Source organism: Myripristis murdjan, chromosome 21, assembly GCF_902150065.1.
Source record: "Myripristis murdjan chromosome 21, fMyrMur1.1, whole genome shotgun sequence".
In the NCBI taxonomy this organism is placed as follows: Eukaryota; Metazoa; Chordata; class Actinopteri; order Holocentriformes; family Holocentridae; genus Myripristis; species Myripristis murdjan.
Window position 1 is genome coordinate 7310326 of NC_044000.1, and position 20197 is coordinate 7330522.

The 20197-nt window shown below is 42.8% G+C and overlaps 2 protein-coding genes across 4 annotated transcripts; both read right to left on the reverse strand.

Moving 5' to 3' along the window:
• Positions 1–859: 859 nt before the first annotated feature.
• On the reverse strand, positions 860–6547 carry LOC115379934 (uncharacterized). Its single transcript, XM_030080908.1, has 2 exons — positions 6107–6547; positions 860–5806 (listed from the first exon to the last, which is right to left on the reverse strand). Exons 1-2 carry the CDS (start codon positions 6396–6398, stop codon positions 4440–4442), a joined length of 1659 nt encoding a protein of 552 aa, XP_029936768.1. The 5' UTR covers positions 6399–6547; the 3' UTR covers positions 860–4439.
• Positions 6548–7512: 965 nt separating this feature from the next.
• Positions 7513–17371, reverse strand: ska3 (spindle and kinetochore associated complex subunit 3). Of its 3 annotated transcripts, none has more exons than XM_030080907.1 (11): positions 17126–17371; positions 16981–17042; positions 16481–16652; positions 15654–16095; positions 14875–14936; positions 13911–14053; positions 13615–13818; positions 11667–11858; positions 11302–11381; positions 10786–10916; positions 7513–7966 (listed from the first exon to the last, which is right to left on the reverse strand). In XM_030080907.1, the coding sequence occupies exons 1-11, from the start codon at positions 17244–17246 to the stop codon at positions 7809–7811; spliced, it is 1767 nt and encodes a 588-aa protein (XP_029936767.1). In that variant the 5' UTR covers positions 17247–17371; the 3' UTR covers positions 7513–7808. The 3 variants fall into 3 exon arrangements, with proteins under 3 accessions (XP_029936767.1, XP_029936766.1, XP_029936765.1); XM_030080906.1 differs by having other exon boundaries at positions 13911–14095; XM_030080905.1 differs by having other exon boundaries at positions 13911–14098.
• Positions 17372–20197: the final 2826 nt, after the last annotated feature.

Sequence of the window (20197 nt, forward strand, 5' to 3'; positions counted from 1 at the left end):
AGAACTTTTCACAAACATCCTACTGTAATTACTAATATGACACAGAAGTTGTTTTTCTCAAAAAAAAAAAACAAAACAAACAAAAAAAAAAAAACTCATAACCATGCTGATTTTAGCATTTGACAGTGGCCTAACAGCGGTTCATGTTTGATTTTGAGCAAGACACATTAATGCTTTTAACAGAAAATAAATGCATGTGTACGTCCCAAATGTCAGGTGAATTTATGGTACTCCTAAATAAGAGCCGAGTAAGACATCTTGCATTTCCCCTCCTCTCTGACCGCACATATTCTAGGCGGGGCTTCCTCCAGTGCATTTCTCCCTTTGATAAATGAAAAAAATATCAGAACATTACTCAGTCACTCCTCTCTGGCCTTGGAAGGAATCTCTACCGATGAGCCAACGTCCGTGAATAAGTTTGAAAGCAAATCTACTGGGCCTCTACCTCATAATGAGTTAGCACAATGCCTAATACATGGCTACACCAAGAACTTTTTAAATACCTGCATACATGCACACCAAGGCAAGCACGTATGCATGCTCTCAACTCTCTCTCACACACACACACACACACACACTGTGGAAACAATGAAGTACAACTCTCCAATGTTTGCAGTGATGAAACTTCAGAGCACCATTGCATTTCCCAGATGTTTAATTTTTCTGTCATATAAGCAAGGTTTAAAACTAAACGAGAGCCTAGAACCTTTAGAGTACACATGATGGAAAGGCAGGCGTGCATTCATCACAAATGGCCATTGCACAGGCAAAAGTGTAGTCTATGAAGAGAAGGACACCTCAACAAAAGAAACTGGGATCTCCAAGAAACACCGGACCATAGCCAGCCAAAACCAGAAGGAAAATATTTGCTCCGCTTTTCTCAATTGTTCCCAGTGTTTAAGTTATATTTTCCTTCGATAGAACCTTTGTAATTTTTTTTTTTTTTTTCGTGTAATAGCTTATGAACAGTCATCCACCGTCATTGGTTAGTTTGCAGAAGCATCACTTGCCACTATTTTGAAAATCTAATGGCAAAGAGTGACACTTTGAACATGCAAAACTGCCACAGGTCATGTTTTTTTACTGTGTCCAGGGTCATTATTCTTTACTTTTATTTAGCAGGGGAAGATTTGCTGATGACCCAACATTGCAAATATAAAACAATTAATGATTCAACCTCTAGCCAGTTCATGAAAGCTTTTACATTTGCTTTTTTAAACACTTAGTGTCTGGTAGCTCTTTCCTTGGGAATAACAACCTCTGCTGCACACCAAGTGATGCGTTTTCCGGCAGCAGAGGTTTGTGTGGATTTAACAGAGGAAGAAAAAGGTATTTAGCACGAGGAGCAGTAGCCACCTCGGCTGAACAGACAAAAGAAAGAAATTCCATCAACAGAAAATTCAAGGAAAAAAGATACCGCCCATATTGTTTGATTGACAGGTGATCTCTGGAAAGCGCGGTGCACAAACACCGCAGCGATGAGCGCCTAGCACCAAACATGGACATATATGAGAATCGTGCTGATGAGCGCTTGGAGATGTGTTTCAAAGGAGACCTGACAATGTAGACAGACGTGCATGCCATCCATGAAAGACCAGGGGTGAGAGAAGAGAAGGCACATTTCACTGGGTGCTACCATTGGCATGCCTCTCTGAATCCAACACTGCATATTAACCAGCAGGGCTTCTTCAACTTTTTAAGCTTGGGACCCAAATGGAGGGTTTAGTTTAAAAAAAAAAAAAAGAGTCTCTCTTACTGGAGTGCACTATTCTTGCCACAACAAAAACTACTAGAAACAGGTTCACATCTCATTCTGGGTCCCAAACCAAAGCTTAAGAACCACTGTTGTATTATCCCGCTCCCCAACATCTCATAACATTATAAAAGACACATATATAGCAACTTGACATCATTTGGAATTTATACATATTAGATGGTAAAGGGGTGGAAATTTTGGAGGAGGATTAGGGCCAGGATTGTTTGTTTTGTGGCCCTAATGCTCTTCCATAGTAAATAATATGAGTAAGAGGAACATTTCTTATTTCGCATATGTTCAGCAAATAGTGCCTAAGGATAACAACATTCAGGTAACAAAGAATTAAGATGCTTCATACTACAGTGCTAATTGGATATAAGTGTTTACCATAACAAAACCAGGGAAGGATCTAGAAGCATTCTGTATGATGCAAAAATAAATATCTGTAGAAAATGAGGGCTGTTTCGTGAACAGCAGTACCAGCTTTACAAACGAAGGCACCAGCAATGGAGGATTTGGAGGGGCATTTCAAAAAGCAGGATTACTTAGTACTGCAGGTCACTCTGAAATCACCGGTAGGCATTTTCTCAAGTGCGAAAAGAGAATTTATCAGCTCATGTGGCTACATAATAGGCACACGATCCCATGTCCAAGTTTAATTTGATGAACAATTTGAGAAAATTAATCAAATCATCCTTCTTCGTGTTCCACCTTGCTAGCTTGGTACTCCTACTTCTTGAAATAGCCTCCAATTCTATTTTGTGGCGAACACAAACATTTCTGCAATATACAATCATGGTCCAAAACGATTACAATCAATTAGAGCAAACACAGAACGCATCGAACAAAGCCAATGAGATTCATTCCAACACAGATTAAATGTGCATTCTCCAAGTGCCGCAACGGATGTTGAGCTCATCTCAGCAAAGCACAACCAAAGCCTCTTCCACAACTCTTCGACCTCGGTGAAAAGAAACTGAATTGAGACAGACCGTCTAAATTTCAGTTCCTCTCAAAAAAACTCGTTCAGTGATGCCTTTATGTTGTGAAACTGTGTAAAGAACTGCAGAAACGTGTATAGGAAGAGGAAAACCACTGGATTTCAGCACTCATATGCTTGCCTATGGTCTAGGACAGTTGTTTTTTCTTAATTACTGAACAGTTTATCCAGACATAACCGACTTTGTCCCAGCCTCAAACCTGTGATGTCAGACAAATGTGTACCTCCTCAGAATGAAGTGGAAAAGCTGGAAAACTTCCTCTTTGGTTAGGAGGTTCAATAACTGAGCTGCAACACTTAAACAGGCATCATTCAGCAGAAGGGTGGCATGGCGAGAAACTAGACGACCTAAATTTAAGCACCCAGGTCAACACACACCTGAAGCGCCTTTAAGCACGACAGTGAATCCCCACCAGCTCTAGCAGCACTGCTCTGTCGCTTACCCTGACCTGGCCTGAGAAGACAATTGAAGTGACAGGTGTGTAATTTATTCTGTTTGGTCCATTTGAAAGAAAGATTTCAGCACTAAGCAGCATAAGGCCCTGTAGAGAGGGGCGAGTTAGCCGTGCAAAGTAGCCGGTGCCAGTTCCCTTGTCGAAACGGACATCTACTGCTCCCCGAAGTGCTCTTGTGCCAAAGCTATCGTCAGAAAAACTCAGCCGAGCTCTGTTTCCATAAGGCTGGGGAGGTTAACCATTTCATCCTGTAAAAGGTCCTATTTGGTTTTTCCAAAAATGTAGTTGACTGATTAGTGTGAAGATGACTGGAGCTATGAAAAAGGTTTGTTTCCTGTCACTGAACTTTGAAACTCAGCATCACCTGCGAGAGGTTTAGATCCCAACATGCTGAATTAGCATCTGCCATGCTGTTGGAGGTCATATCTAGTACTCATTGTTGGGCTCCTTGGGCAACTGCTCATTCCAAAGAGCCGCTGTTCTACATGCGCTTTTCCTTGTGTTGTTTTATTTAAATTTGCCTTTTCTTTTTGCACTAAATATTACCGTTTTTTAAAAAATAAAAATTCTGCATTGTACGCAGTGTTCCATCTAAGCCAGTGGTGTTCAGTCCTGTGCCATTTGACCGTCTGCAGGTTTCCATTTAAACAAATCACTACAGCAGCTGCTTTCACCAATTAACTCCCTTAAAGCTAAACAGGGAAGTACGCTGCTGTAGTGTTGTGTTGTAATGAGAAGCTGCAGACTCTTCATGGCACAGGACTGGATACCTCAGCGGGAACATTGTGTACTTCCCAAAATTCCAAGGTCCGTACCTCAATACTTAGAAATGTCTGATAAATATGAGTTAACACTGGAGATAAGAAAGGATTTGGTGTAAAACAAAAGTCAAATTGAGAAAACATTCTCTGACACATTCATTCATTGTCGGCTGAGTCGCTTATGGTTGCATAACTTATATGACATCACGTCTTTGCAATCTGGTTTCTGGCTTTGGGGAAAACTGTTCCTGTTTGCAAGCATGAACTGATCTGTTCTAGGTCATAGGGGGTGGCATAAGTGAGTGCGTGAACTGAGGTGGATGAGTTTTACAAGCAAATTTCCTGTAGTAAACATGTAGTGTTGACTTAAGGATGTAGCAGGAGTACAAGAATTAAGTTCCAAAGCAGTAAAGGGGACTCAAGCGCCTGAGGGAGGCCACAAGGAGAACGAGGCAGTTCTCTACGAGTCACTCTAGTGGAGCAGCAGAGATGCACAGGTTGTTTAAGGCACAGGCAACCTGCACAATCTTATCAAAGGTGGAGAGGTTCGACGTGCGCTCGGAGGCTGTGGTAAAGGGGCTCTCGACAGGGCCGGTCAGCATGGCGTACCTCTGCTTCACCATGGAGATCACCTTCTCCACATGCCTGTGTACGCTCAGTGTCTCAGGGTTAGCGTCAGCCAGCAAGGAACTCCCTGAGCTCCCGTATGCTTCACCTCCATCGGTGTGGCTGCCGGCGATTTTAAACAGGGCCCCGCGAGCTGCCACAGACTCGCCAATATTGAGATCGCGACTCGCCAGCACAACGTCACCCGGGAGAAGCTTGCACAGGAACCCGCAGCCCTCTGCCAGGTTCTTGTCACTGACGTTCCCCAAAACGCCCCTGGAGACGAAGGTGACCACACCCTGTGGAGCCACACCAATCAAATACTTCAACACGTTACTACTAGTCCCCGCCCCCTGAGAAGACTGAGAACTTGGCACAGCCCATTGCTGCTGGTTGCCCCGAGAAACCGGCTCCTCGAAGGGCACCGTGAAGCAGTCTATAATGACGGCACAGTCCGGGTGAGAGGAGCGCAGGGCGGTGGGCAGGTTTTTCCGCAGCTCAGCTCTGGAGGGCCAAAAGACGGCGGTTGGCACCAGGGTGGAGGACATGATGTTCACCATGCGGTGGACCGTCCTGGTTACTGTGCCCACTTTAACGCCAAAGCGGTAGGCGAGGTCCTGGTTTCGGAGATCCAGGCGGAGCCGCATCAGAGTCAGCAGCAGCTGCTGGAACTTGGAGAGTTTCATGTTCTTGATACCGTCCATGTGCGGCGCCAGGAGCCACATGACCGTCTCTAACACAAAGTAATTGGGCAAGCCGGTGTAGAACTTCACCTTCTCTGCATCGTTCTTCAGGGAGGTTTCAGAGAGGGACATTTTCTCCACAGACTCCCTGAGGGCTTGGTTCTCCTTCTTCAGGGCTTTCAGGATGTCATCGAAGTTAACCGGTGTGTCCGACTTCTGGGAGAACTTGCCTTTCTTGCTGTCGCTCGCTGATTCCGGGTTATCTTCATCATCATTGTCATCGTCATCATCGTCGCTGCTGAAGAAAGAGGAAGCAGTCTCCTCCCCAGCTTCCTCTTCAGGAGGCTGTGCAGCCTGGTCCTGCTGCCCCACCACAGACCTGCCCTGGCCCTGCAGGAACAGTAAGGCATTGGCCGCCTCCACCTGTGCCTCCTGCTTGTCCAGGAGCTCTAAGGCACCTGGCTCCTTCATCTCCGGGGGTATGGGAGCTGTCGTGAACACAGAGGGAACATAATCTGGAGAGCGCGGGTTCTTCACCTGTTTACCTAGATGGGCAAAGAATTCAGGGAAAGGTTGATGTGGTAAAAGAAAAAAAAAAAATACAGAAAAAACAAATCTGCTTCTGACTAATGCATGTCTTCTGCAAATATAAAAGAAACAATCTACTTCTCTAATTTTATTTTAGAGTTGGAAAAAAAAAAAAGTTAACACATGAGCCCCGGTGTTGTTTCTTCACTTCTTCGATTTAAGTACATCTGGATGGGTCTGTGGGGAGGGAAGAGGCAGCTGCATGCGGAGCACATTCCCCTATTGTTTCATTGACAAGTTTGACTGCATAACGTTACCTGAGATGAAGTGAGTACTACAGAGCCGACTGCCGTCGTTTGGCACCCATCCCTCCCGATTCACAGCAGCAATCCAGCGCTGCTTCCTCTCGGGGTCCCGGGGGAACCGGTAGAAAGATAATGTGGTGCCGGGCGTTCTTCTGTTCCTACAGCCAGCCACCACACATGTGTGAACCATAGTAAGGCCACGGAGAAGCGTGGAGGTGTGTGTGCTGCTATTTGTTGGGTGTTTTGACTCCCAAAATGGAGGCTGACCAGACGAGAAACAGCTCCCCGACTTCAGCAGCGTCATGTACGGGCCGCTTGCTTTCACTGATCCGATTGGACAGCCGCGGCCTTCTTAGCGTGACGCCATAGACCCGCGACCCAAGTTGTGCTACTGCGAGCTGCACGGATACTTTATCGGGACTAAAGACGTTGTATTTACAGATCATTTCTGTCCAAATGCCACGTTTCCTCCGGAAAAGCGCGATTTAAAGATGCGACTGTGAAATCAGAGTCACACAAGAGAGACATAAAGAACCAGAGAACCCGGTGCACGGAGAGACTGGGGCAGCTGGGAGCCAAGTTTACATTAGCTCTCATTTTGTTTTGCTTGAAGCTAACACGAGCCGTATATTAGCTTTGGACTGATATGCAGCGTTAGATAGGAGCAAATACATCATAACTGCACGTGAAATTATTACATTAATTTATGTCAGAGGATAATCTTGTGCTGCCGTCCCCGAAAGACTTCAATTTAGGTGAAAAGGTGCATCCCGAAGCTAAAAAAAAAAGGCTCTAGTTCAATGGGAGGCTGGAAGGTCTTCAGCCCACAGTAGCCATTAGATTCTCAAATTCATAAACCATTTTCATCATTTTGCCAGTTTTATACTTTAAAGGCTACGTCATGACTTCCAAGTAGCTAGTTGTTAAAGTGGCAGTGTGTCTGGAGGAGCAGGAAAACAGAGCAGCCCATGATCAAAACATGTGCCATGCTTTAGCTGCTCTTTCCCAACATGTGGGTAACAGTTCTCCACACCAAACCACTCCACACTGAGGGGCACAGGGTGATCATGTCACTTTAATTAGAAACAGTCCTCTCAACAATAAACCATAAAGGATTCTAATTTTGACCTAAATAAAAAGGACATGTTTTTGCTTTTCCCCCAGGCTGAAATCTGTGGCACAGCTGAGCAACTGTGCTTTATCTCTTGTATGTTTCAGATAGATGGCATATTGCATGCAGGATATCTACAAGTCCTTAAGGTTTATTTACTATATTTGTATATTTAGATTTTATAAGTCATGGAGTATTATATCAGGGCCATGGTGGATACCCTGAGTTACTGTGAAGTGATTGGGTGTCTTGATTTTCAGAGTCTAAATACCACATTTAAATGGAGATAGAACACGCTTGATGGAGTTCATGTCAGAAATGTATGTAATCATATGTTATGCTACACAAGACAGGTTACATGTAAAGTATAAAACTGCTTAAGTGCATATCACTGACTAGTCGTGTATTACAGCTATTTACAACTCTGAGGTTAAAAGTCATCATGCATATAAAAGCTGATTCCTTTCAGTGAGGTTTTATAATCCCGAGTGCTTCTTAATCTATGTTAAAGGTCCAAGCAGGTTTTTGGGAGTCAGGGTAAGAACAGGTACTGGCAGGCCAAGCTGAAGTGATTAGTTTGAGTCCCGACTGTCCAGGTGATGGTCAGATGCGTGAGATCACTTTGTACACCGAGCTGATCCCCACACCATGAACGAGCTCCAGTCTCTTGAGCTCCGTCAGACAGAGGAAGTATATCGGAGCCGTGATTCCCACACCGGTGATCTTCCTCAGCTCATCCATCTGAAACTCTGCCTTTTCTCCTGTAGAGGGCACCACACACCAACAACACAAGGCATATAATCACTTCATGTACAATCCCACCAGTAACATCCATATTAACCATGCTATTTGTAATTAAAATCATTTCTGACCACTCTCCTTAGCTCCCAGTTTGTTGCTTCTTTTCCTAACTCTCTCATATGACTGTTGTCCTGTGACCTCTGACCTTTGCATACCTTAGTTTTGGTTGCTTGTAATCAAACTTGTGCAAGTTGCTGAAAACTGGGATTAGTTATAGTTATATCTCTCAAAAGTAACCGAATTACTTTATCAACTACTGAATGTAAAATTAGTTACTTGGAAAAGTAACTTTTGTGTCTGCTTCAGTTCTGTTAATACACACATAGGCTCTTTGTCACCGCTGTTTTGCTAATTAGTTGTCAGAAGGCAACAAAAGTAATTAGTACTTATTTGTAGTTACTACCGGAAGTAGTGAAATTACAGTAACATGTCACTTTGTAACTTAAGCCAGACTGATATATTAGTTGGCCAAAATTATCAGCAGATATTGACTTATCACAGATATACTGGTATCGGCATGTAAGTTGTAAAATATGTGCTGATATGAAATTTGTTTTTTTTTTTTGTTTGTTTGTTTTTTTTTAACAGAACATAATGCAGTAAAAGATGTTTTGGGTAATTCAGAAATGAATATGTGATCATTTTTCCAATTTCTTAATTCAAGGGTAATTAATATATTTAAAAATATAGATGTATTTGTGTGTTTTTAATTTATAGTCTCCGTTACATAGCTTTGTCACAAGTATTTCACAACCACATTTGAGGGATCATTGCAAAAAATGTGGGTTTATGTATATAGCAGCCAATATATCGATACTGGAAATCTTTTTACTCCCCAATATCAGTATCTCCATTGGCCCCAAAAATCCAGTATCTGTCGGGCTCTAGCATGGTTTCCAACACTGCTTGTAATATCTGCGATTTAGGAATTGTAAGACCTAAATCTGAACGAGAGTATCAGCTGAATACATAAAATGTAAATGTAACTATGCTGTATACTGTCGAATGTGTTTTGTAGAAAAGCTACAGTATAGTACATTATAGTTTCAAAATACCACATCTAAACCATTCTACCTGCATGACATGAACCTCATTTGCTGTAAACCAATTCCCAAAGTGAAATGACTTTGCCACCTGAACTGGATCTTTTACAGGCAGCAGATCAGATAATACTGTGCCTATCAAACGCTGGCAGCCACGTGCTGGTGGATGAGTGGAGGCTAAAGGTTGTAGCCAGATTGAGGGCGGGTGCACAGTGGCACATAGCTGCCAGTGGCCAATGATCAGTTATGCCTCTTGAACCAGATTATGTTTGAATCCAGCTAATCCAGTTGGGGGTACATAAATGAATGCTGTGTATTTAGAGGGGCCTGGTGATATTACAGATACTATGTAATACAGCCTCCCTCACAGTGTAAATTAACTCCTGAGATTAAATAGTCCTGTGTCTGCACTTGATCCTTTTCAAGTAATGACTTGGATATGATACTGTGTATTCAACTTTAATGGTTATTTGGTGCTGCAGAGCAGAGGTTTGAGTCACGCTGTGAACAAATACCGCACATCAAGAGGCAATGGAAGCCGTTTGCTGCATAAATAAATGTCCCCTCTCTAAACATGACCTTGCTGTGATTTTCTTTTTAACTGATTTATGAGCAACAGCAACTAGCTCTTCACTGAAAATGAAATGGATAAACTGCAGTAGGATTAGCAGTGTCAGGGGCATATATGGACCTTTATCACAGCAGCCATTTTGACATGAATAGCAGGTAAACATTCCCTTCATTTAAAGAACCACAACACATTTCCACTTTTTATGCATTTCCTTTGAAACTTATAGTTTGTCAGCTGGCTAGCCACTGCTTTTTGATTCTAACTCGATTATTTGATGAGCACACAGATACAACCTGAAACTCTGGCCAGTGTCCATTAATGTGATTCATCAAAGTTTTTTTTGTTTTTTTCCCACAGTAAATTCCTATAGGAGTTTAGTGAGGGGTTTCAGACAGGCTCTTCTAGAGTATCACTACAATGTAAACAGGACAGATTGTTAAGAAGCCTATTCTAAGAAAATGAATTTTTAGATTTATGAAAATTATTTAATGTTTGTTTTAACTGTTTTAACATCAGGTATATTAGAATTGTATTTGTAGATGATGCGACTGACTGTTTTGTATTTTTTGTTGTTGTTCTTTGTGGACCCCAGGAAGACTAAGACTTGGTTTCTATGGTACCAGCTAATGGGGATCCTTAATAATAAATAAATAAATAACCACTCAAACTAACAGTCTTCATTCAACATCTTTGGTCAGATATGTATATAGATAAAGAAAATTTAAATTCCTATATTAGATGTCCTTTAAAGAACTCATCATGCGTGATATCGCTTGTTTATTATGATAATAATCCAAACGTAAGATATGTGTAGTAACATAATCCCTGGAGGAGATTAATGGATTGAAAAAACAACAACAACAACAAAAAAAAAAACGAGTTTGGTCTGTGTTGCGATGCTGTTTTTAGGATAATTATATATAATGCAGGATGTCTCATCTAAAAAGCAAACTAATTACAACAGTAATTATATGGAAAGATGGCAAAACGGAAAATGCGGATTATTTTAACCCAGACAGCAAGATTCCATTAATACTGGGATTAGAGGCTTGATTCCTGCCAGTGCCACACATTCTGGAAATATCTGCACATATGGCGCTGTATATGCTACAGGATAAACCACATGGCATGTGCTGTATCAAAAGTCAGGAAATTTCCCACTGACCATGGCACTTGTCTGTGATGGCGCTGTTGATGTTGTGGATGGCCTGGTTGAGGCTGGACAGAGTCATCTGCCTCAGGTAGGTGGGTAAACTGTGGAACTCACTCTCCGACACCACAGACAGACTCAGGGCTCTGAAAGGATGACAGAGGAAGAACTCAACTCTGAATAAAAACTAGATGCAGAAATTTGATTAGGACAGCACAAAGAAAGTCTTTACAAGAAACAAGTGAGAGCACAAATCTAAAAACCACTGAATATAAATAAATAGCCGCCTTTTTACTCAGTCATACATGTCATGGACAAGGACAATAAAGAATCCCTCCTTGATTTCAGCAGCCACTGAGACTAGAAGACTCTTAATACAATTACACTCTGTATGTCGGCCTGCCATTTTGCCAAAACTTTGTGAAAGCTACTGTTGGCCTAATCTACACGTGTGTTCATCATTTCTACAAAGTGGAATAATTACCACTTACACAATTAGGTTTTTTTTGTTTTTTTTTGGAGTGTGTTTACCTGTTTTCTTTGCCTGTTGGCCTGGAATGAGGCTGCACCACTTTCACACTGTCCTTTTTCGGCTGAGTCTGGGACAGAAGCTACAAAAGCAAAATAAATTTATCAGTGAAAAAGCATCTAACACACAGGCTGTGAATGTATTTGAGGCTACCCCAAAAATAGAAAACTTCAGCTACTGACTATGGTACAAAAACGGTGATTTTTTTTTAGACATACATAGCTGACTATGTCAGAACTGAGGGAACTCTGGGTGTTTGTTAATTCGTTAGCCTGGAGCACAGAGGTGAATGATTCAGCTGGGACACATACATGATTCTGGTGTCTATGTTCTCACTTGGCTGTTCACTGGCAAATTCAGGACTTACTTTACAGATGTCCTGTGTAACAGAGCTGAGTTCTGGCATCTCTGGGGTGCTGGGTTCTTGGTAGTGCCCTCTGACCCGGGGCGTCCCCAAGCTGAACTCCTGTGTGGGTCCATCGAGCTCCATGCTGGGAACAGAGGGCTCCATACCCTCCATTTTACACCCAGTAAGGTTCTTAGTCACTCCTGAAGCCCTCTAGAGGCAGAGAGACAGACGTTCAACAGTTAAGATATTTCTGTAAAACAGTGTCTAAACTATAACTGTGACTCAAATGTGCTGGACTGTTTTGTCAGACAGTGAAGATCTATTTTTACAAATAATACTAGAAGAAGCAACTAATCACAAACTGTTTTTCTCTTGCCTCGTGTTAATCATCTCTACGAAAATTAAAACTAAGTATCATTAAACCATATTTAACCATAGTTGAGGTTGTGATGTGTTATCCACTGGGCAGCAAAGTATAAGCCTGGCTAACATCACATTAAGAGGATAACTGTGAAAAGGCTCTGCTGATCTTATAGCAGCTTATCAATCAGATAATTAGGTGGTTGTGTCTTCAAACTAAGGTGCCATCCGACGCTGGCTGGATGGCACTAATTAGAAACAAACAAATGATAATCACATTGTAGCTGATCGCGTAGCAGCTTGAGTGGTAATGTACATTCTTTTAATTGCAACTTCAAACACAAGACCCAATCAAAAACAAAACTCAAATTGTGAGCGAATACTGCCAAATGCAGCCTGACCAAACTAAGAAGTGTCATGTCTCCTTGCTGTTTCACATAATTGGCATCAGCCTGGCCAGGAAATGATCATTTCCATCACTCAGATCTGGTAAGAAGGCTGCAGGACTTAAGCAGGTAACCTCATTGGGAAGGACAATTCTATTCTTTAACAGTAAGAAACCCAAACCAAAAATCTCTGTTAGACCTGATATCTAATAATAAGATTTCAGACAGTCAGAGTTTGGGACAAATCCTCTTTTTCTTATTCAAATAGGCATTGCAGATACACTATATATTTGGTCCAGCGCTAAGGCAGTTAGATAGTACTGTGCTGCTGTAATAAATCTAGCCAGGGCTTTTTCCCCCCAGAGCTTAGAACATGCAAGTCCAAGGATTTTATTTGATTTCTCTCTACAAATCAATATGACAGGTAGGTATAAAAGAAGTATCAGGTTCAGATTTTATAACATCAGAAATTCCGAGTTATTTTGACAAGAAGCAGATGGATGAAAAAGGGTGTTGACAGGTATGAGAGTTAAAGTTAATGTGTTAATGCTTTTTAAGACCTTTTGAAGATAAATTTTAACCAAATGTAAGACAGATTTTTGGAAAAATCTTATGTTTGTTATTGGTATGAGCATCGCAGGTAAGTACTGTATATTTGGTCTTGTGCTGAGGACAGTTTTAGGTAGGAATATGGTCAGTTTCAGAACGCATTTTTCACAGATCTTGAGACAAGTAAGTCCAAAGATTTTTGTGGCTTTCTCTCTACAGATAATGAAATGAATAGTTTGGTTTCTTGTACACATGTAAGTGTAAAATATGAGAGTTAATCTACAACAGGAATTCTCCCAACAGGTTGGAAAGTGTTAAATCTTAGCATAGAGAAAGTATTAGGTTCAGTGTTTGAACTCATGTCTGATAAAAGACATGAGATAAAATGTTAATGTTGAACTAGAGACCTCATTAATTCAAAGTTTAAGAAGGACCTTTAAGGACCTGAAGACACCCTGTAATAGTGAAAATAAGGCACCAAGTCTTTGGTGCCAGGTGGTGTCACTTTCTACAGCCACAACGGGGTGGCATCACCTCGCACACAAGACCTTTTTTCACCATCAGATGTCAGGCTTGACAGAGATTTGGTTCTGGGGTTTGGTTACTGGACACAGCAGCCAGAGCGCCCCCATGGTTAAAAAACTTTCTTGACATTACATTTTTGGCCTTACATTTTGCAAAGAGCGTCCCAAAACTGACTCCAGGTTTGGCATCTCTGGTATCTGCATGTCCTCGACACCACTGATCGATGTCTCTGGTACGTCGTATTCCCAGGTCTGTTTGGAGCTGGCTGCTTGATTACAGGGTGATGGGAGATCAGGGATCTGGTTTTCATCATCAGTTCGTGTTTCAGTAGGCTCCAGCACTCTGGCACCCTGTGAGCAAGAGCAAGACGAACTAGTCACACGTTCCTAAGTGAAATGCATCTTCTTGATTTCATTTCATTTAACACATAAACAACTGGTACCTTCCTGGTGCTGAGCAGTGTCTTCATGTACTGTGTTTGAAAAGCTGGGAGCTCAGGGGTGGTGGGCAGGCTGGCGTGGTGTGCATCACCACCCCCTGGTGGAGGAGGAGAGGAGCGAGCATTTGACTTGGGGATCTTAAACCCTGCAGTGCAAAACACAGGTGGCTCAGGTGACTCCATGCTGTCTGCTGAAAGAAATAGAAACAGTCGAGTACAACATAATTTAGTGGGCCTCCTGTAGCTGGTGGGATAGCAACAAATGTTTGCATATGGTTTTTATGATTTACGTCATCACTGCTGCCAAGGGACTAACGGATGACATGTAACTGCCGTGTTGAATGGAGGCATTGGCTGCTCTGCTTAGCGCCCCGTCCATCACAGATCTGACTAGTTGCTCCACACGTAACACAACCAGTGTAGATAGTTCAACTGAGACGTACCACTTTATTGGATGATGGCAAATATTAAATCTGCCTGCTTGGCTTTTTCTAGCTTTTAACCATAATGAACACAGTAATGGAAAATTCTAAGTAGTATTATTTAATATTCACTTGTATATATATATAGTTTAACAGTTTGGGCTAAATTTCTATTTGACCAACACAGTAACAAGTGCAAAAGCCAGAGCCCTGACAGTAAACAGAATAAAGAAACATCCAGTGACGCCACAACTATCATACAGGAGAGTATTAAGAAATGTAAGACAAGTAATAGCTACAGATGTTAAAGTGAAGATGCTTTTAAAGACCCTGATGTCTGACCTGTCACCCACAGAGGTCAGTGATCAGGGTCAAAAGAGAACAGCAACCCTGCACCGGCTGGCAGAGAGCTAGTGTATTGCTCAAGGACACGTCAGCAGGGTGACTGTTTCCTGTCACAGCAGCTTGATGTTCTGGATGAAAAACAGTCAACTGTGTTTGGGCGAGCCAGCCTTGAAGGGAAGGAAAGTCTAACTGTTTCATACCTCGTGTCTGCACGCTCTCCATCCCAGAGTTCTCAGGTGGCAAAGGCAGGTTTTGTTTTGGTCTGTAAGGCAAAACGGGGGGCACTGTTACCGGGGCAATAAGAGGCTTACTACCCTACACCACTAAGTAACCATGATATACTGTATCTGCTGGCTTGTGTTGAAGGCCTTATGTTCTACACTGTTCAAATTCGTGCAATCCAGCAGTAACAGTAGTGCTCTGCACGGTGCCAGCAGTGTGTGCCACAGAGTTATCTGGTAAAAAAAAACAAAATATACAATGGCCGTCCGTCAAGAAGCTGAGCCAGATTCAAGTTTTGCAGGAGGGCAACTAGACGTCACGCTCCAGTGGCCAATCATGAAAGCCGGCGATCAGACCAAACAGGCAGACAGCAGACAGACACACAACAAACTGCTGGATTCTGTGTGAATGCCGCCCAAAGGTTAAAGTGGTATTAAAGGGAAAGTTAATCCATTTTGAAAAATGATATTATTTAGGTCTGCCCCCGTCCCTCCAGCTAACATTCTTAAAAATCACCATATAATAATCCACTCAAGTCCACTTCAATGGCAGGAGACTAAGAGCTGGCATTCAGAGCATCCAGCCAGTATCCAGCACTCAGTATTTTTTTCAAAATGGGAGAATTATCCATTTAGTACCCCTCTAAATGGTTTAAGACAGGGGAATTTAGGTCAAAACATAAAATCATACAGCACTGGCAAAAACATCACTTTCACCTGCACACTCCCTTTCTTTTGCACACATTCAGACACTCTACCTTTCGATCTTTTCTATGTTTTTGCGATGCAGATCCATGGTGAAATCGTTGTTGAAACACATGGTGTGTTCAGATATCCCAAAGTCACGCATCTGGGGCGTGTGCAGCTCGTCCTCCTCATCCATGCGCAACATGCACTTGGGTGTTACAGGCGTGGGTGGCACCATGGGCATACATAGCAACGGATGAGGGAGGCTCATCTCCGGCATGGAGGGAGTTTCAGAGTACAGCTCTGCTCCGCCAAGCACTCTCTTGAGCTGAAACTCCGACAGGCCGTAATCAGAGAGCTGTGGGGTTCGCAGCAGGTCTGTGGAGGGCACTGGTCCCACGTTCGGGGGTGACAAAAGAGGGAAGTCTGCTCCAGCTTCCCCCTGCTTCCCCTCATCTCCTCCTGCTGGATCAGCCTCCTCCCCGTCCTCTGCTCCTTCATCTCCTTTGACCTCTGGGTGAGATGCATTAAAGTCAGCTAGTGTCTCCGTTTACCTTGATATGTGCAGTCAAAGGTTTCATTTAGTGCCATTTAAAATTTCAGTGGAGCGTTTTCTTTTTGATGTTTGGTCAACTTCAGTATAAAATGGCTTGCACACCAAAAGGCAAATGGCCATATAGGCTTTTGAAATGTCTGTGTAAATAACAAAATAGTGGTTATGGTGAGAAAAGAGCCATGGCTGATATTCAAGAAGCACATGTTCAGAGTTTGTGCTTGGTTCTATTTAAGAGTTTATGGAGCAACAGCATATTCATAAAGGTATCTACAGAGGTGTGACACTTTCAAATCCAGAAATAGACAGATAACAGCAACCTGTAGTCCCTACTGTTCTACTTACTTGTTGCTACGTGGCTGTCTTGGGGAGGCTGGTAGCCATATTTTTGCCAGTGTCCTCTCAGCCTCTGGATGTCATCAGTCACCCTTTGCTCCATCACCCTGCAGGCTTTTATGAAGGAGCTCACCTCATCCTCCTTTGCTCTCTGTTGGGCCAGCTCATCCTGGAACTGCACCTGTATGACAACAGTGCACGGTCGATCAACTAGGCCATTACAGATGTAAGAAGGGCTGTAGCACAGGGTAACGCCACCTAAACACAGGTTGTGCACCATTTTACTGGCAGAATAAACTGTTTTGGAAAGCCTTTTCATGTTAGAGATTCATTATGGTATACTATAATTGATTTGTTGGATCTATGCCGAATTGACAGCTCGTATAGATTTCTGTGAGGTCTTGTGTGTTTTTCTCCTAGTAGCTAGGGTGGGCTGCTGGTTGCAAACCCAATCCTCACCACACAAAAGGAAACAGGGGTCTGAGCTGGATCCACACATGTCACGTTACCTTCAGCTCCCTGACTTCACAGTTCATTTCGTGATAGGCTCGCATGGCTCTGTCGGCGTTTTCTGAAACAACAAGAGGCCTGTATGTAACTTAAATAAATGACTTTTCCGTGCTCTGGCCATGCCCCTGGCTGTGTGTTACTCACCATCGCTGTCATCGCTCCTGCGGTTCTCAAAGGCGAGCTGAAGCCTGGCAGTTTCTGTCTCCAAAGTTCCCGCTAGCTTCCTCAGCTTGGTAAAAAAGCGCCCTGTTGGGTCCATTTTCATTTAAGAGTGTCAAATTATCGCACACCAAAGCCAAATAATAACCACTTCTTTGACTTTTGACACCGCCGCCCCTTTGTTTTCATTCGCTTCCTCGCCAGCGGAGAAGCTTTTTGGATTTTGGCGCCATTTCCGGTATTCAGCGGAAGCGGCTTCACTCCCGTTGATATCTGTGCGTACCAAACTCTGCTTCCACCTAGCGGCAGTAGAGTGCATTACAACAGACAGGACCAGAGCCACAGGAGCGTTCAGCTGTGATGCTTTGCAACAAAATACTGATGAGATAACCATAAAACCCAAGAGACATTTGGAAGAATACCTAACTACAAATGTATTATATTTGTAGCCTTCTGCTACCCTGCTCACATCATCCTCTAGATCTCAGAGGGAGCTGCAGGTGGAGACATCTTATCAGATGCTGATTGTTCAGGAGAGTATAAATATTTGAGAAACACTGAAGGTCAAGACAAACCAGGACAAAGAAGAAGTGAGGTGAGTCACACAAAGAGCTCCACAGGCTCCAAATTACTTGGCACATATGTATCTATCAGAGCTATAAATACAGTTACACAAATTTAAATTATTTGGAAACAATATTTTCAATTTCTGTATTTATTTTACGTTTTTTTTTTTTTAACCAGTTCTCATGTAGTTGGTATAAAGTGTTGCTTTGTTCACAGCTCCACATCTGATCATCAGGACACAGCAGTCTAGCCATGGCGATGTTTGGGAAGGTTCTGGAGCCGGTGGGCTACATGCAGACCATGAGGTGTGTATGATGTTTGAGTTTCTCTTTATACAAACAATGTGGATTTAACTAACCCAACTGGTGGATGCTTTCATACAAAATTGCAAGCATGACTGTATACATTCATATCAGATCAGATCATAGTTAGTGCTGTATCAGTTTGTAGTGAAAATGAATGTGGAATGTGTTTGTGGTCCTGATGAGGGTCCTGGTCCAGGGCATCTGCTCCTATCTGGGGGGCAGCAGCACGGCGGAGGAGACAGAGCTGGCCAGGAAGAACCTGGACTACATCGACCAGGAGCTCGGGGCATCAGGGCACGGCCTCCTGAGCGACCAGGAGGTCCACCAGCTGGAGGACGACCTGGCTGTGGTGTACTACCAGCTGGGCACAGCGGTGAGGACGCGGGGCAGCCAGAGATCCCCTGTGCTAGGTTCAGACTTAGAGAAGACACATCTATTTCAGCCTGTTTAACCTGATAATATTGGAAAACATGAAATGGCTGGATTTAAGTGTAACTAGCAGTTTAAACAAATGCCTTCCTAGTTTTTTTTGGGAAGGGCAAGGCTACAGGAAGGTGAAGGTGCCCTCGAAGTGACAACCAGAGATCCAGTTTCCCACAGTGCGTTGTATTCAGAATGGCTATATGTAGATACACAATGTCTGCTTCCTTATTTGAAGCATTCAGAGTATTTTCACCTATGAGTCTAATTAAAATAAAAAAAAAACTGAAATGTGTGTTCAGTGTTACAACAACAGCATCAGCCAAGACACATTAGAGTTGATTTAACCCTTCAGATCGTTTTGAAGAGCCGCCCCAGAGCTTTATCAGCTCTGAGTGGACAAACAGAGCTGCCAACTCAAAGTAACGCTCACTGAAAAATCAACACTTGTTTACACTGCAAATTTTTCTGTGCACACAGTTGTTAGGCTCATTATAGCCATAATCTGGCAATATGGCTGATTCTCAAGGGTGACAACTGGAAATAGATTGAAATTCAAAATGTATTTAAAAGAAATGATACAGAGGTCAGGGTCAGCTGGGCAGGGGTTTTGAAACTTGTTCATCCTCTGGATCCCATCTCAAGCGATTTTGCCGTAAAGGAGCCCTTACATCAATATTATATTAAATATTAAATAGATTATATCATGTATTAATTACAATTATTCATACTAGTACTACTACTACTAATCATACATATAACTTTTTATTTGTGAATGGGGGTTTTCCACCCAACAGATAACCCCGCCACCAAAAAACATCATGTAACCCCTGTGTATCTCAGGTGAGGGCCCAGCCTGAGTTCACCAAGAAGGAGACAGAGGTGTTCCTCCAGTACGTCCAGGACTACCGGCTGGAGCGGCAGCTGACGGCGCTCCACAACCGTCTGATGGGTGTCTCGGCCCTGACCGACCAGCCCACACTGCTGGAGGAGCTGGTGCAGAACCGCAAGCCCAAACGCTGGGAGATGAGAGAGTTCTGCGTCAAGGTTGGTGCAGGTCAGATACAGGCAGGGGCAAAGGCAAGGAAAGGGTGGTGGATTTCCCCATGGGCATCATTAAAATTTCACCTTCTCTTAATTTAGAGGTTATTATAATATGTTGCTATTCTCCCCTTGTTAACATCAGCCTGAAGTGAAACAGCAATCTTTGTTAGTTTTGAAAAAAACAAAAAAACAAAAAAAAAAAAACACCTCTGCTCAACAGGGACTGAGCCCTTGCATGTACAAATGCAAATGCAGGCACACACACACACACACACACACACAGAGGAGAAGGGTGCAGGGACAGAGAAACAGAAACAGAGGGAGATAACACACAAATAACTATGTAAAACTCAGCCTCTCCATTTTATATAGAGTTTTCATCACACTGGATCCAAGAATAATGAGGCTTTCAGAGGCTATTCCATTATAATGAAACAAATATACCTAATCTGCCTGAGGAAAAGTGTGTACGGGGGGGAAAAGCATTGAAGAGAACACTGGATTGTTCCGTTTTCAAGCCAAAAAGATAAATTTGACAGAAAAAAGCATCACAGCCTTGTGGGAAATAAACCGTGCTGCGTCTCTCTTCTCGGTATGAAAACGAACTGAATATTTAATTTAGCAGAGCTGTGACCTTCTGTTGTCTTTCTTCTGATGTGCTGAGCATGCAAACTCCCCTTTAAGGGCAACACTCGCACTGTTGGTGAATGTACAAAAGTTA

Bases quoted from the DNA above. Each gene is read 5' to 3' on its own strand.
- ska3 (XM_030080905.1), bottom strand. From the start codon at position 17,246: ATGAAAATGGACCCAACAGGGCGCTTTTTTACCAAGCTGAGGAAGCTA. The intron at 16,653-16,980 runs GTAACGTGACAT...GTTGTCATACAG, and splicing joins GTGAAGTCAGGGAGCTGAAG to GTGCAGTTCCAGGATGAGCT. The intron at 13,819-13,910 runs GTACCAGTTGTT...TCTTGCTCACAG, and splicing joins CACTGCTCAGCACCAGGAAG to GGTGCCAGAGTGCTGGAGCC.
- LOC115379934 (XM_030080908.1), bottom strand. From the start codon at position 6,398: ATGACGCTGCTGAAGTCGGGGAGCTGTTTCTCGTCTGGTCAGCCTCCA. The intron at 5,807-6,106 runs GTAACGTTATGC...TTGCCCATCTAG, and splicing joins TAGTACTCACTTCATCTCAG to GTAAACAGGTGAAGAACCCG.